At 54.0% G+C, this 16,175-nt stretch overlaps 1 protein-coding gene across 4 annotated transcripts in view; it reads right to left on the bottom strand.

Moving 5' to 3' along the window:
- The window catches only part of SKP2 (S-phase kinase associated protein 2), a 33,896-nt gene extending 19,204 nt beyond the window's left edge, over window positions 1–14,692 (bottom strand). The window contains exons 1-3 of one of the 4 annotated variants that reach the window (XM_060190949.1): window positions 14,548–14,692; window positions 13,298–13,563; window positions 3,029–3,140 (exon numbers count right to left, since the gene is read on the bottom strand). In XM_060190949.1, the coding sequence (XP_060046932.1) occupies window positions 3,029–3,140; window positions 13,298–13,563; window positions 14,548–14,555 (386 nt within the window). In that variant the 5' untranslated portion in view covers window positions 14,556–14,692. Of the gene's footprint in view, window positions 1–3,028; window positions 3,141–4,778; window positions 5,973–13,297; window positions 13,564–14,547 lie in introns of those variants that run through there. The other 3 variants (XM_060190948.1, XM_060190946.1, XM_060190947.1) reach the window with 3 other exon arrangements.
- Between the last annotated feature and the right edge of the window lie 1,483 nt (window positions 14,693–16,175).

Below are 16,175 nucleotides of genomic sequence, written 5' to 3'. Positions count from 1 at the left end.
AGGTGATCTCGCTGGGCCTGGAGACCTTACCACCACGATGCCTGAAGCAGGGGACACAGCCACTACGTTTGCCTAAAGCACGTTCTGAAGGAGCCTCTCGTTCTCTCTCTTGCCTCCAGGGTTACTGTGGGGGCTCAGTGTTGGCATTACAAATCCACTGCTCCACTGTGGCCATTTTCTCCCACTTTAGTGGGTAGAACAGAGAAACTGAGAGATGGGGGAGACAGAGGAGAGAGACACTCACAGACCTGCTTCACTGTGAAGCTTCCTACCTAAAAGTAGGGAGTGGGAGCTCAAGTCCAGATCCTTGTGCTTAGTACTATGTGCACTTAACCAGCTGCAGTGCTGCCTGCCCCTTTATTTATTTAAATTTCTTTGTTGGGGGATTAATGGTTTACAGTCAAGAGTAAAATGCAATAGTTTGCACATGTATAACATTTCCACACAACATACAACCCCCACTAGGTCCTCCTCTGCCATCATGTTCCAGGACCTGAACCCTGCACCCCCGATTCTTTTACTTTGGTGCAATACGCCCACTCCAGTCTAATTTCTGCTTTGTGTTGTCCTTTCTGATCTTGTTTTTCAACTCTTGTCTATGAGTGAGATCATCCCATATTCATCCTTCTCTTTCTGGCTGATCTCACTTCACATGGTTCCTTTAAGCACCATCCAGGATGAGGTGAAGAAGGTGAAGTCACCATTTTTAATAGCTGAGTAGTATTCCATTGTGTATCTAGACCACAACTTGCTCAGCCACTCATCTGTTGTTGGACACCTGGGTTATTTCCAGGTTCTGGCTATTACACATTGTGCTGCTATGAACACAGGTGTACACAGATCTTTTTGGATGGGGGTGTTGGGTTCCTTAGGATCTATCCCCAGGAGAGGAATGGCAGGGTCACAGGGCAGGTTTCCTTCTAGCCTTGTAAGAGTCTCCAGACTGCTCTCCACGGGGGCTGGACGCACTGACATTCCTCCTCACGGTGCAGGATGAGACCCTCTTTCTGTGTGTGACTATGTACTTTTAAGACATTATTGGATATATCTTGGTCAGACCATGGATCAATGCCAATCTTGCTTTTTATACATGTCTAATTTAAGGGGTTTAATTAGCATCACAGTGAGCTAGAAGCAGAGGATAAAATCCCAAAACTCTATCTGATAATTTTTTTAAATTAATTTTTATTTTTTTAGATAGAAGTAGAAAGAGAGAGAAAGTGAGATACTAAAGGGAAGAAAACACCAGAGCCCCCTTCAGTGTGGTGGGAGCAGGCCAGTGGATAGGGCATTCAAATAATTCTTTACAAACCAACTGTCAAGTGTCACCTGGCCACTATCATTCAGAAGGCAGAACTGTGGCATGAGTAAAGCGTCTGTGTGGAGATGTGGTCAGGGCCTCACACGCGTGCAGTTTCATTGCTGGGGAGCTGTTTTTCATTCAGACAGAGGGACACCATAGTTACAGAGCTTCCTCTGGGGCCACGGCACGTCCATGCCGTGCTGAGCTGCACACAGGGCACAGGCAGCAGCCTACCAGCCGAGGTACCTCTCTGCCCTTAACAGTCACTTATTAGTTTATGATAACGGACAAGATTCCTATCCCGAGTGGAGAGGACAGCTGGGAAACCAAATAGGGCCGGATGGCTCAGGAGAAGTGAAAGTCAGCCACTGGCCCCAGCACTCTAGGGACACGTCCAGGTCGGTCCTGTAACTGGCTTGTCATTATGGCGTCTGGCCCTCCTCAGGAGGGGACGCAAGGGCTCCTGCTGGCTTCTACGTGGCTGTTCATGCAAAGCAGAGGCTTCTCAGGGCTGGACGGCGTGAGGGGCTGAGGATGAAGAAAGCTCCAAACTGGAAAGCAGCCTCTTGTCCTCTCCGGCTTCCCGCCCTCTGTCCTGCCTGAAACTGCATTCCCAGCTCAGAGCACTTTCCGTGTACAGCTGTGCCCATGCTGGCCCACTCTTGCTTCCAGCTGTCATGCGCCCAGCACTTTGAGGACGAGGCAGCTCACTGCATCTGCCGATCTCCTCCTGTCCTGCCTGAGAGTGCCGTCTCCCCTATTCCTCGTTCTTTTCTATTCCTGGTGCAGAGGTCTACCACACACAATTATTGCTGGCTGTGACTGAATTTTTTATTCCATTTTTATTTCCACTGGAGGAGAAAAGAGCAGGGAAGAGACACCACAGCACTGAAGCTTGTGATGGTCATGCGGTGCCAGGGCCTGAGTGGATGCAGCTGTGGATGCCAAGTGTCCTGCCAGCTGAGACATCTATCTCCTGCCTGTCCACCCCACCCCCCTTAAAATGCCATTTTACTGGGGGAGGTTAGTGATTTACAGCACAGTTGTGGACACAGGGGTAGTTTCTCATCTCCCCATGGTGTCTGCAGAAAATTCTCACCACCACCTTCTCCCACCATCACGTACTAGGACCCCATTCCCACCCCCAATCCCCCTGGAGTCTTTGCTTTGGTGAAACATTCAACCCAGTGCCAGTCCTACTGTGTTCTCCCTTTCTGTTCCTGTTCTTAAGTTCCACCAGTGAGGCAGATCATGTGGCATTACCTTTCTCCTTCTGGTTGGTGCTTTCCCACTGTGACCTGGACGGCAGAGGCTCAGGTCAGAGAGTGCAAGTGGCCGAGGTGGACTCCACTGCTCTCACACCACATTCTCAAGTCCTCTCCCTCTGCAGGCCCTCTCCAGCTGCTCCAGGTGTGTGAGCGGCACCCGTGCCCTCCCGTGCCCCTGGAGCTCCCTCCACTGCTAGGTCACTGGCTTACCACTGGTCAGCGTGCAGCTGGTGTGTGCTGTAGTGAACACAGGAAAGGAATTCCACACGCAGGGGGTTTACACCCCCAAGACCAGGAAGATAGCCCAACACCAGCACACAGACTTTCACGGGAGAGGCCCCAGTTTGCAGTACTTCATGGTTCCTGGTTTTTAATGTCATAAAACCCCGATTAATGAATAAATGACCCTTCCTTTCTCCTTCTCTCACACATAACAAAAAGGGCGAAAAGTACTTACGCTAGGTGATACCATCTCTTACAAACTCTGGAAACTTTTAGGAGGTCAGGGAGGCAAAGAAAGGAAAAAATTCCTAAGAGCAGCTCATCTGGCAGGGCGTCCCATGAGATACCTTTGGGGAAAAAAAAAGTTTCCCTGTCACTGTTCTCAAAGTCTGCAGGGTAGAAAACTACATAACGGCGTAATGTGGGAATGAAAGCTCACCACCACTGTTCTGTCGTTGTCACTCACCCATTGTCCGTACACCTCAAAACTAGCAACGCTTTGCCAGAAAAGATCAAACTAGGATATTTTCCACAACAGTCTTTTCTCCAGCACCTACTGCGGCCAATATCAAACAAGGATAGCCTCAAAGCAAGGATGCGAAAGCCCATGAACTCTCTGCATCCTGTATCACAATAGTGTCTAAGCTACAGCAGACTAGTCACTGAGCAGTGTCTCCTGTCTCTAACTGGGTTCAGTGGTGGGTCTTATTAAGTAGTGACCTTATGTAAATGGCAAATGAGGCTTCTTTCCTCTTCCAGGTTTACTGAAAACACTAAGAAGTTATTTAACCTAAAAGTGCAATATTCAAAATCTATTAATACAACAAGCATTTACTGAACACCAATCAGTAAAGTGTTGGGGATGGACCAGTAAATAAGGCGGACAAGATACCTTTGTGGAGTAGGAAGAAACAGCATCTCATAAAAAGTAAATAAATCACATGGTGGTGTAAGTGGTAGGTGTAAGAGGGAGCAGGCAAAGGAGAGGTGGGAGAATGTGGAAGGTGTAGCAAGTCTGATCACAGCCACCAAAGGAAGTCTTAGAGGCTCAAAGTGAGGGGTCAGCAGATGCAGGGAAGCTGGTCTGTTCTGAGAAACAGCAAGAGTGATGAGTGCATAGCAGAGTGAGCTAGTGGCAGGGGAGGGCTGACAGGTGGGGTGAGCTGAGGTGGCATGAACCGGGTCCAAGGACTTGTCACCTATGTCCTGACAGCCAGGTCTGCTGAGCACAGGCCCCTCAGAAGCCACATGCGTGTTAAAGCTCACTCTGGCTACTGTGTTCGGTTTGTTCAAAAGGAGAAAAAGGTAGCTGCACAAAAACGATTTTTCTTAGTCTTATAAAAAAGTCTCAAAAAAAAAATCTCTAAGGGGGTGGTGCACCTAGAAAAGCACAAAGACCCGGCTTCAAGTCCTGCTCCCCACCTGCAGGGGGGATGCTTCAAAAGCAGTGAAGCAGGGCTGCAGGGGTCTCTTTCCCTCTCTATCTCCCCATCTCTCTCAATTTCTCTGTCTTATCCAATAAAATAGGGGGGAAAAAAGGAAATAAATGACCGACAGCAACAGTGGATTTGTAGTGCCAGCACCAAGCAATAACCTTGGAAGCAAACAAAACAAAAATCAATCTCTAGGGCTCTACCCAACAACTTTACACGATACAGGAATATACAGAAGAACTCAAAGGTTCAGAATAAGATGGCAGTGGCTGCAGTGGCAACAAGTCGCATCAATGAGATCCTGAAAGAACGGCACCATTGGCTAGCGGCCTGCCCCAACCAACCACCATCGATTCACTTTCCTGGCTGTGGTGGCTGACTTTGATGTGTCAGCTAAGTCAAGGCACGCCCAGATACCTGGCTAGACACTATTCTGAGAATGTGTTTCTGGCTGAGCTTAGCACCAAGAAATGCAGATGTGCGTCTCCCAGTGTTGGTGGGTTCCTCCAGTCCAAGACACAGTGAGAAAAGGCTGATAACAAGAAAACTTACTTTCCTCGCCTATCTTGAGCTGGTACATTAGTCTCCTATAGTCAGACCCAGATCAGAATAAATTCTAGTGGCTCTTCTGATTTGTGGACTGTGAATCTGGGGACTTCTTAGCTCTGTAACTTCATGGCCAGTTCCTCATAATATAATATTTCCTGTTTGCCCTATCTCTGGAGATCTCCAAGACAGGTCCTCCATCTCTGAAAGGTGCCAACACTCACTGGGTACATACATCGTTCCAGGCTCTGCAAAGAACATGATGGAAGAGCACAGCAAGGAACGTGGCATTTGTTGCCTCTGAGCAGAACTCCTGGGCCATATGCCCCTGCAAGATTCAGCCTAAGACCTACTGTTTGGCATGAAGTGCAGTGTCTTTCCTTCATTGTTCTGGGGTCACCATCTAAGATCAAGTCAGTCAGAGCCCCAGCTTCTCTGGCAGGGCTCTCATGACATCATCCAGAACAGGTGACTTGTTTTTAACTATAGTTCCATTATTCACTGACTCATCTATCAAGGCCACGAGTTCTTGAGCACAAGAACTGAAACCTCTGTATTTCCAGGAACAAGCACAATCAACGTCTGACCTAGTCACCCACTTGAATATTTATTGAGCATTTACTACATGCTGGGGTGAGTTCTGGCAATTCAAAGATAAACCAGGCTTGACAGCCTGCTCAGTGAGAGACACACAAATAAAAGGAGGTTTCAATAAAATAATGTGATGGGCTGTGACCAGCTTTGGACTGTGCATGGCAAACAGCAGTCAGGGGAGATTCCTGGAGGAAGTGGCTGCACTGAAGAACGAGGAAGACATGTCGCGGGTCAGCCAGCTACTGCACCCCACCCCCACTAAAGGACAAAACCAAAGAACGGACTAAAATATGGAGGAGAGGGATGCAGGCCCACCATGCACAATGGCTCTGGACCACACGGTGCAGCTAGAGAACACTGGGTCCCGCTGTGGCTACAAACCTCCATCAGAGTGACCAGAGGATGGAGGTTCTTAAACTGGGCTCCTATTCTGCTCACCAGGCTGGGGGGGGGGGGGATGGTTAGGCTCCTGTTCTGCTCACCAGGCTGGGGGGGGGGGGTGGTTAGGCTCCTATTCTGCTCACCAGGCTGGGGGGGGGGGATGGTTAGGCTCCTGTTCTGCTCACCAGGCTGGGGGGGGGGGTGGTTAGGCTCCTGTTCTGCTCACCAGGCTGGGGGGGGGGGGATGGTTAGGCTCTGATTCTGCTCACCAGGCTGGGGCGGGGGGGATGGTTAGGCTCTGATTCTGCTCACCAGGCTGGGGCGGGGGGGATGGTTAGGCTCCTGTTCTGCTCACCAGGCTGGGGGGGGGGTGGTGGTTAGGCTCCTGTTCTGCTCACCAGGCTGGGGGGGGATGGTTAGGCTCTGATTCTGCTCACCAGGCTGGGGGGGGGGGATGGTTAGGCTCTGATTCTGCTCACCAGGCTGGGGGGGGGTGGTGGTTAGGCTCCTGTTCTGCTCACCAGGCTGGGGGGGGGGGATGGTTAGGCTCTGATTCTGCTCACCAGGCTGGGGGGGGGGGATGGTTAGGCTCCTGTTCTGCTCACCAGGCTGGGGGGGGGGGATGGTTAGGCTCTGATTCTGCTCACCAGGCTGGGGGGGGGGATGGTTAGGCTCCTGTTCTGCTCACCAGGCTGGGGGGGGGGGTGGTTAGGCTCCTGTTCTGCTCACCAGGCTGGGGGGGGGGGATGGTTAGGCTCTGATTCTGCTCACCAGGCTGGGGGGGGGGGGATGGTTAGGCTCCTGTTCTGCTCACCAGGCTGGGGGGGGGGGTGGTGGTTAGGCTCCTGTTCTGCTCACCAGGCTGGGGGGGGATGGTTAGGCTCTGATTCTGCTCACCAGGCTGGGGGGGGGGGGGATGGTTAGGCTCCTGTTCTGCTCACCAGGCTGGGGGGGGGGGGGATGGTTAGGCTCTGATTCTGCTCACCAGGCTGGGGGGGGGGGGGATGGTTAGGCTCCTGTTCTGCTCACCAGGCTGGGGGGAGGGGAGATGGTTAGGCTCCTCTCAGATTTTTCTTCCATTAAAACCTAACTCCCTGATCTTGCTGCCTTTTACCTATACAGGTCAGATTCTGGCATTAGATTTGGCAAAATCAAAAACTAAGCCTATACATTTAACTATTCTGTATCTGATATGGAAAAAAAAATACTGAGGGGCAAAGACCATGCTGGAAGCAGGTATCTGAATTCAACAAGTGTGACAAGTACTGCAGAGTTCTACTGGGAAGGACTCAGCTATGCTGACCCCAGCCCTAGGGCCAGAGAATTCTGGGCTCAGGCAGCTTTTCCATTGGTAAGACAAGAATGAAAATTAAAAAGTTTATCTTCCGGAGCTGCTCACTGTGAAGACTAATGTATCAGATTAAGCTACAGAAAGCCTAACTTTTCTGTACTATCTTCCTTTTCCTCATTAACTCTGTACATTGTCCTTTTATGACTTTTTTAAACAGGTTGATGCTATGGGCACCTGGAGTTCACACTGCAAGGAGACTGCAGGAGACACACAGTCACTGTCCCAAAGCTGTTGCAGCCAAGGGTGAGTCACTGGTTGGGAGATCTTCAGGGGAGAGAGAGAAATTAACCCGCGACTGCCTAGCCACCGCAAACCTTCGAGCAGAGCGTCACATCTGTGTGTTTGGGAAAGCCTCTGGCATATAGGTGACTGTAGCCAGGGAGATGCATGACACCTGATGTCCAGGCCACTGAAAGACTCAGGGACACACAGAACATGCCTTTTGTCATCTTAGAGGTGGGAGGGGGGCTTCAGAAGATGCAACTGTGACCAAAGGAACAAGGAGAGGAGATTCAGACCCAGGTCTGCTGCCAAACCATCCTCCTCTAGCTGAGGCTGCTCAGAGGCTCTGTTTTACCACATTCCGAGTCCTTGCGGGGTCTACATGTCTTGAAAGGGGAGATTTACTTCTGCCCTGCTATGTGAGAAACCCGTCAGAGCTAGAGACTAAAATAAGACAGTAAGGGTTACTGACACATTAGCCACCAGGTGGAAGCAGCAAAGGAAACAGACTCCGGCTGCAGACAATGTAGGGTCTCTACTCGGCTGACCGCAGGGTGTCATGGACTCAGGGGCCCTGGTGTGGAGTGTGGGATGTGTGACCGTCTAAACAGATTAGGCAAAAGTCTGTCTTCATCTAGGTGCTCTAATGGCTGGTTTCCAGGCTTGGGACACGCTAAATCTAATTTTACTTCTCATGTTTAATTCTCAAAACATCAACCATCTGTTTCCTGGATTCACGACTATGCTGATGCCTGGGTGTTTGTCAGGAGTGGTGGGTATAGAAATAGGTTTTTTTTCTACCTGCTTTCTCTAAACTTGCCGCAGCCCCATCACCCCAAGTCCATAAGCAACTCTGCATAGTAAGGGGAACATCTACTAGGCTCAAAACCTCCAGTCTTTCCATAAAGAGAATATTATACTGCAGAGCCACAGTAAGTGAAAAGTATCCAGATTCCCACTCCCTGACCTCATCACCTGCTCTCTGAACGCCCTCAGCAGCAGTGTTCTACTGACCTGTTCACCAAGCATCAGATCTCTGCAGAGTTGACAACTCTATTATTTGACATACTCACTTCTTGTGACATGGCCTACACTAAGTTGCACTTTAACCTCAACCACAACTCTGCCTTTGAAATTGCTTCTGTAAAGATCTTCTGGGTGACTTACCTCTCACTAGTTTTTGCTATGCTTCCTTTCTGGGAAACTACAAAAAGATCTATCTTTCAGGATGAATTTCCCTTCCTTTTCCTATAAATCATAAACTAAAAAATCTAGGTAGGTTTTATGGACAGGTGAGGAAAAATGAAAAAAGCAAAACAAAAGAGGTCTTCCCCAACTTCATTTCTACGAGAAACTACAGAAAGCAGCACTTACAGAATAAGGCAGAGTGTGCAATCTCTATGACAGTAGAGTCTCATATCTGTGACTCTCACCTCAACTGCTAGAATAACTGTCAGACAGAATGAATGAAAGGAGGCTGGGACAAGCTTCCCGAGGAGGGCCCCATAAAGGCCCTTACAGAGCTGAATTTTTGGACCTGGAGGCTGAGACACCAGTGAATCGTGACATCAGTGCAGTCGGAATGGCACTGCTTTGACAAAACAGAACAGAGTAGGAAAAATCTTGAGTGTATTTTTATAAAATAAAAATTTTATGAAAATCTTAAGGTGCAGTGTATTTTTATAAATCTCCAAGATTGTTAAGTACAATATGTCTCTCATGGATGAAAAACAAGCAACAAACAGAAAGATAGGCCAGAGACATAGCTCAGCTTTGGAGACTTGATGCCTGAGGTCCCAGGTTCAATCCTCAGGGACCCCATCATGTACCAGAGCTACATGCGGCCACTGTTCTCTCTCATGAAAGGAAAGAAATAAGTGAATATAACAATAAAATAAAATCCTGAGTGAAATTGACAACAGGAAAACTGTTTGCTTGGAAGTAGTGAAATGCAGGTTCCCCAGGAGGAAGGCAGAACTCCTTGGATCAAAACCACAGGGATTCAGCTCTTTGCCCAAGTTCCCTTATGGGTACCAGTGTACTCTAAGGTTTGCCGTGGTGTCCAGCCCAAGAACCAGTTGAGTCTAGATTTCTTTGGGGGGGGGGGGCATTTAATGTCCATGAATAAACTGCAGCTGCTCTCTCGGTCCACTACTCACCTTACCACTGGGCCATCTCCTCCTGACGGCTCCACCCACCCCAAGGGTCCACTAGACCTGTCCTGGTGGGGGCTGACATCAGAGAATAGGATTTAGTCACCAGCTGGGAGCTGCCTGGGAGCCTACAGGAAGACTGCTGAGCACAGAGGTGAGGAAAACTCACACCCAGGGCCTCCTCATCTCATCTCATCTCATCTCATCTCATCTCATCTCATCTCATCTCATCTCTACTGAAGCAGGTGTGGTGCAGGCAAAATTCATCGGGACCATCTGTCTGCACTGACGCTCACTCTGTGGGCCCATGGGGTGCTATCCACCAGCTGCCTCACAGTCGCCGAATATCCATCCACCCTGCCTGCCATAAACCCACTTACACTGTTCACCCAGACATACCCATGAGGCTCTGAGGTGACAGCGAGTGTAAGATTCACTTGGCCCTTGTTCTCCTTTCACAAAAATCTGGCCTCACTGATGGAGCCATTTCCATATCCTTGGGCCTCCCACTTGTGCTGAGTGGAAAGAGGAAGATGGCGCATGTCCCGGTGGAAAGAAACCTGGAGGCCGTCTGCACCGCAGATGCTTTGGGCCGCTTTCTCACAGGGGACACCCTTCCTCCGGCCTCTTCACAGGTCTGGCTGACCAACTAAGCTGCGTCTCTTGTATCAGCAAACAGCTTTTGGTGTGCGTTCATTACGCAGAACTCTTTGTGTTTTCTTTTTATAAGTTTTTAAAATATCTGTCCCTTTTTGTTGCCCTTGTTTTATTGTTGTAGTTATTACTGATGTCGTCGTTGTTGGACAGGACAGAGAGATGGAGAGAGGAGGGGAAGACAGAGAGGGGGGAGAGAAAGACAGACACCTGCAGACCTGCTGCACCGCCTGGGAGGCGGCTCCCCTGCAGGTGGGGAGCCGGGATCCTTACGCCCCGGTCCCTGCGCTTTGCGCGACATGTGCTTCACCTGCTGCACTACCCGCCGACTCCGTGTTTTCTTCTTTATTGCCAGCAGGGCTGTCGCTGGGGCTCTGGTGCCTGCATCATGACTCCACTGCTCCTGGCAGCCATTTTTCTCTCCCCCTCCTTTTTTCTTTTAAAAATTATCTTTATTTATTGGATAGAGACAGCAAAAAGTCAATAGTGATGGGGCTGATAAGGAGAGAGACAGAGTGGTAACTGCAACACTCCTTCACCACTTGCAAAGCTTTCACCTGTAGGTGGGGACCAGGGGCTTGAACCCGGGGCCTCGTGCACTGCAGCATGTGCACTCAACTAGGTGCACCATCACCCAACTCCCTCTTTCCTTTTTTTTTGGTAGAAGTTATGAGGGAAGGGAGAAAAAAGAAAAGAAACCTCTGCAGCACTGCTTCACTAGTAGTGAAGCCCCCCGCAGGTGGGGACTAAGGCCTGAAGGTTGGTCCTTGCCCACGGTGACACAGGAGCTTGACAGAGTGCACCACATCCCAGAACCATTTACAGAGATCGCTTACGTATTTACTTCTCCTTACCTTGATGTGCACTTTGCACAATGACAGCAAGCAGCCCTAGTCTGGTTCCCAGGAGGCTCTTTTCTGACAAACACCCTTTTCATTTAAGCTGAGTCTGGATGTGGAAGGGTGGGATGCTGACACTCCATGCTAACAGCTTTCTGCACTGGACAGACTAAGCAGAATCTCGTCATCTTAGCAGGAAGGGTCTTTTACCAAAATAATAGTGTTGCATTCCATACAATAAAGCAGTGACATGTGATTGTGAAGAAAGCAACAAAACTATACTGACACAGACTCAGTATAAATCACAAAAGAAAAGTAAAGTTCTCCTCGGATGCACACCAGACTGTCAACAGAATCAACTGCTGGGCTTTAGGTGTGTTAGAAAATATTGTATTATCACTCCATTTCACAAAGAAATCAAAACACACAAGTGCAAATCATCTCCCATAGTCAGCAAACTGCAGAATTGGGATTCAGAGCCAGATCTGTCCAGTTCCACATCCATCTTCTAAATAAATGAAGTCCTGAGATAGGCTCCCAAGCCACCACTTACTGGTTCTCTTTCCTAAAGGCAGGGTCAAACCTCCACCCCTCCAGTTTCTCAAAGCAATCAATAAATCTCTCATCAAATAAAGTAAGATGTGGGATGTGCAGGGATATACTTACTCACCTTGATTCTACAAAATATCTTTAGTCCTCCTCTTTTTCTCAACAGAGACAGAACAGTACAGAGATACTGAGCTTCCTTCAGTGCAGTGGGGGCTGGGCTGCGACCTGGCTTGAGCACAGGGCAGAGCAGCATGTCACCCAAGGGAGCTATTTTGCTGGCGCCATCTTTAATGTTCCTCTTGTGCTCCATCCCCCACTCAACTGCAGTTTAAACTATCACCATTCTTCTAAAGACTATAATTCCATCCACTCTTAAGGATCTATCCCAAATCTGACAACTGTTACTCTCCCCTCCCCACAATTTAAGAGATCTCAAGCTGCCCTTTTAAAAAAAAATGCCACACCACAACACCACTCAACACCACCTCTATCCCCATCTCAACGCTGTTCTTAGAAAAGAGCTTCTCTGTTGTTCTGACATACTTTTGCCCCAGGCTCTCTGAGTTGACCTTTCCCTCTGCTTAAGGCACTCTCCTCTAAGACTTGCACCGCACATTGCCTGGCTTTGTCTTTCACTAAAGCTCCTTGTCCTGAGCACACCCATCACCATGTGCAAGGACGGGTTCAAGCCCCTGGTTCCCACGTGTAGGGACAGCACTAGAAGCAGTGAAGCAGATCTGTGTCTCTCTCCCTCCCCTTTTAAATTTTACTCTGTCTCTATCCAACAAAATAAAAATGTTTGCTCTTGACCACATTATTATCTCCTGAACAGATTGCATATCTGTCCTCTGTCTCTGCTCCACATCATCAAAGCTCCATGAGGGGAGTAATGGATGTCGTGCTCTGTGCTGGACCCCTAAACACCTAGTACAATCTATTAACACTAGCGTGAGCTGCACAAATGCTTTCTGAGTTGAGCCTTTAAATGGCTCAGTAAGGAGAAGCTCACACCCCCTAGGTCAATGCAGTGTTTGCCCTGTGGCTCTGAGCACAGCTTGTTCTTTTTGTCTTTCTCCTGTCTGTTGGGTTCTAATCCACGGGGGAAGCCACGCTCCAGCCACTTAAGCAAGCTGGGAAGGGAGCGCTATTAGGAGAACCACGCGCTGAGTTCTCTGTTCCAGGTGGCTCACCCAGCTGTGGGATAAGCGTATCTGGGAGGATAAGGCTCAGATGAAGCCGGTGTGAGAAACAGGACACAGGTGGGAAAGACGCAGAGACAGGACGGGTGGTGGAATCCGAGTGGCCCTTAGGCTGGGCCACTAAACAGATGGTGGCATTCGCGAGGGAGACTGTGCCCGAGGAATTCCAGCGGGGAAGTGAATCTCCTCCACGTCGTTTCATCCTAGATTTAGCTGGCCTCTGACAGGTAACTGACTGATGACGGCATAAGGCTGAACCAGACCTACAGCCCAGCAGAAAAGTAAACAAAGCATCCAACAGGAAGGAAGGCCCTTGTTCATGCTCCCGTTTCTCAGCGCCTCTGCACTGGCCTCCGAACGGGAAAAGTCGGGCCGTCTTCACTTCGTTTAAAAGTCAAGAGTGCGCACGAGATACACCCACCGAGATCCCCCCCCCCAAATCGCAAAAGTCGTGTATTTCTTCGGAAAGTAATTTCGGAATTAGGTCGCCGGCAAAAGCAAACACAAAGCCCTCAGGCCCCCGAGCAAATCCACCCACGGCACACAGCGAGGCGGATCTGCTGCCGCGGAGGCTCGCCTTTACCTGGCAGGTTCTCCCGGCTCTGCTTCGGTCTGCGCGCGATGACAAAGTCCTTGTCGCTGCCCCGCTTGAGGCGCTTCCGCGCGGGGCTGTGCGGCCGGCTGCGGGAGAGCAGCTCCTGCGGGATGTTCTCGCTGTCCGCCGCCTCCGGCTCCAAGGCCGAGACCCCCATGCCCGACAGCAGCTCCGAAGTCTTGCCGGAGTCCCAGCCCCAGCGGAAGCCGGCGGGAACATTGCGGCTCTGCTCGGGAATCTCCTGGAGGTGTTTCCTGCGGGGCCGCGAGGCTCATTCCCGCCCCGCCGCCGCCGCCCGAGCCCTTCTCGGCCGCGAGGACGCCGGCGTCTGCGGGCTGCGTCCCGGCGGGCGCAGCGAACGGCCCGAGGAGGAGCAAGGAGCACCCGCCCGGCCCGCCGCCCGCACCCACCTCGCCGCCCTGCCCAGCCCCGCGCCCGGCCCCGAACACCCAGCCCCACGTCCGGCCGCGCAAACACCCACCTCGCCGCCCGCCCGCCCAGCCCCGCGCCCAAGCAGCCACCCGCCACCCATCCGCGCAGCCACCCACCAGCTATCCACGCACCCAGCCAGCCACCCAGCCACGCACCCACCCACCAGCTATCCCTGCACCCACCCGTCCACGCACGCACCCCGCCAGCCAGCCATCCGCGCGCCCACCCCGCCAGCCACGCGCCCACCCCGCCAGCCACGCGCCCACCCCGCCAGCCCGCCAGCCACGCGCCCACCCCGCCAGCCACGCACCCACCCCGCCACCCCGCCAGCCACGCGCCCACCCCGCCAGCCAGCCAGCCACGCGCCCACCCCGCCACCCCGCCAGCCACGCGCCCACCCCGCCAGCCAGCCAGCCACGCGCCCACCCCGCCACCCCGCCAGCCACGCGCCCACCCCGCCAGCCAGCCAGCCACGCGCCCACCCCGCCACCCCGCCAGCCACGCGCCCACCCCGCCAGCCAGCCAGCCACGCACCCACCCCGCCAGCCCGCCAGCCACGCACCCACCCCGCCAGCCACGCACCCACCCCGCCACCCCGCCAGCCACGCGCCCACCCCGCCAGCCAGCCAGCCACGCACCCACCCCGCCAGCCAGCCAGCCACGCACCCACCCCGCCAGCCAGCCAGCCACGCACCCACCCCGCCAGCCAGCCATTCACGCACCCACCCCGCCAGCCACGCACGCAGCCCACCTTGGTCGGGAGCGAGAGGTACCCTGCAGCGCCCCACGCCCGGTGCGCGGCTTACCTGTGCATGGCGTTCGCGCCGAGACCTCCACCTGCGCCGAGCGCCACCCGCCTCCGATTCCCGCTCTGCGCGGACGCTGTGCCGACCCCACCCCCAGGTTGCGCGCCCGCCCGCGCTAGCGACGCGCCATGCCCGCCGGTTTCCGCGGCTTCCGGCCGCCGGCGCGGCGCCTGCCGGGAAATGGAGTCCCCGCCGCGGCGCCTGCCGGGAAGTGGAGTCCCCGCCGCGACGCCTGCCGGGAAGTGGAGTCCCCGCCGCGGTGCCCGCCGGGAAGTGGAGTCCCCGCCGCGGTGCCCGCCGGGAAGTGGAGTCCCCGCCGCGGTGCCCGCCGGGAAGTGGAGTCCCCGCCGCCGCTTCCTCCCTCCGCAGCCTCGCCGGCCCTCAGGATACCCACAAGCCCCTGCGGCCGAACGGCACGGCGCCACCCGCGGCAGGCGGGGACCGGAAGCGGCGCCACCCCCGGTAGGCGGGGACGGAAGCGGGTGGCGCTGTGGGCTGCGGCCCGGAGATGTCAGCCCTTGGACGGAGGCCTGTTGTCCCTCGCCCGCGGGCCCAGCCGGCCTGGTAGCGCCAGTCTCCGTCGCCTGCAGCGAGGCCGGCCCGGGCGGCTGTGGCGGAGCAGCTTCCGAGCCGCCCGGACTGACGTCTGGTGGGGACGGTGAGCGCAGGGCCTGGGTGGGGGACGCTTCGGGGGGCCGTCTCCGCTTCCATCACCCGGCGGCGCCGAGGCGCGAGCCGGGCAGCCACGGGGTGACGCGGCCACAGGTGAAGTGACCACGGGGCGGAGTGTCCACGGGTGACAGGGCCGCGGGGTGACAGGGCCGCGGGGTGACAGGGCCGCGGGGTGACAGGGCCGCGGGGTGACAGGGCCGCGGGGTGACAGGGCCGCGGGGTGACAGGACCGCGGGGTGACAGGGCCGCGGGGTGACAGGGCCTCGGGGTGACAGGATCGCGGGGTGACAGGACCGCGGGGTGACAGGGCCGTGGGGTGACAGGGCCGCGGGGTGACAGGACCGCGGGGTGACAGGGCCACGGGGTGACAGGGCCGCGGGGTGACAGGGCCGCGGGGTGACGCGGCGCACGGGGCGGAGTGACCACGGGGTGACTGGGCCGCGGGGTGACAGGGCCTCTGGGTGACAGGACCACGGGGTGATAGGTCCGCGGGGTGGCAGGACCACAGGGTGACGCGGCCCACGGGGTGAAGTGACCACGGGCCGGAGTGTCCACGGGGTGACTGGACCGCGGGGTGAAGTGACTACAGGGTGACAGGAACGCGGGGTGAAGTGACCACAGGGTAACAGGACCTCGTGACAGAACCACGGGGTGACGCGGCCACGGGGTCAGGTCCTCAGGTCCTCCTCCGGGGAAGCGACCGCGCCCCGGGTCAGGCTGGTGCGGAGTCAGGGCAGTTCTTTGAGCCTCTTGCTCTTGACTGATCTCAGCGGAGCTGTGATGTTAAAGCAGCGACTTCCCTGGGGAGATCCACTCTCTACATCCTGCTTCCGTGAAAGCGGAGCGCTGTGTCCTCAGCTGCGCAGTGGGCAGGACGCCCCAAATCTGAAGTGGGCAGGACACCCCAAATCTGAAGTGGGCAGGATACCCCAAATCTGAAGTGGGCAGGACACCCC

The sequence above is a fragment of the Erinaceus europaeus genome, chromosome 5 (genome assembly GCF_950295315.1).
Source record: "Erinaceus europaeus chromosome 5, mEriEur2.1, whole genome shotgun sequence".
Taxonomy (NCBI): domain Eukaryota; kingdom Metazoa; phylum Chordata; class Mammalia; order Eulipotyphla; family Erinaceidae; genus Erinaceus; species Erinaceus europaeus.
Note: the sequence above shows the minus strand (reverse complement) of the source record. Positions and strands in the feature narration are given on the sequence as shown.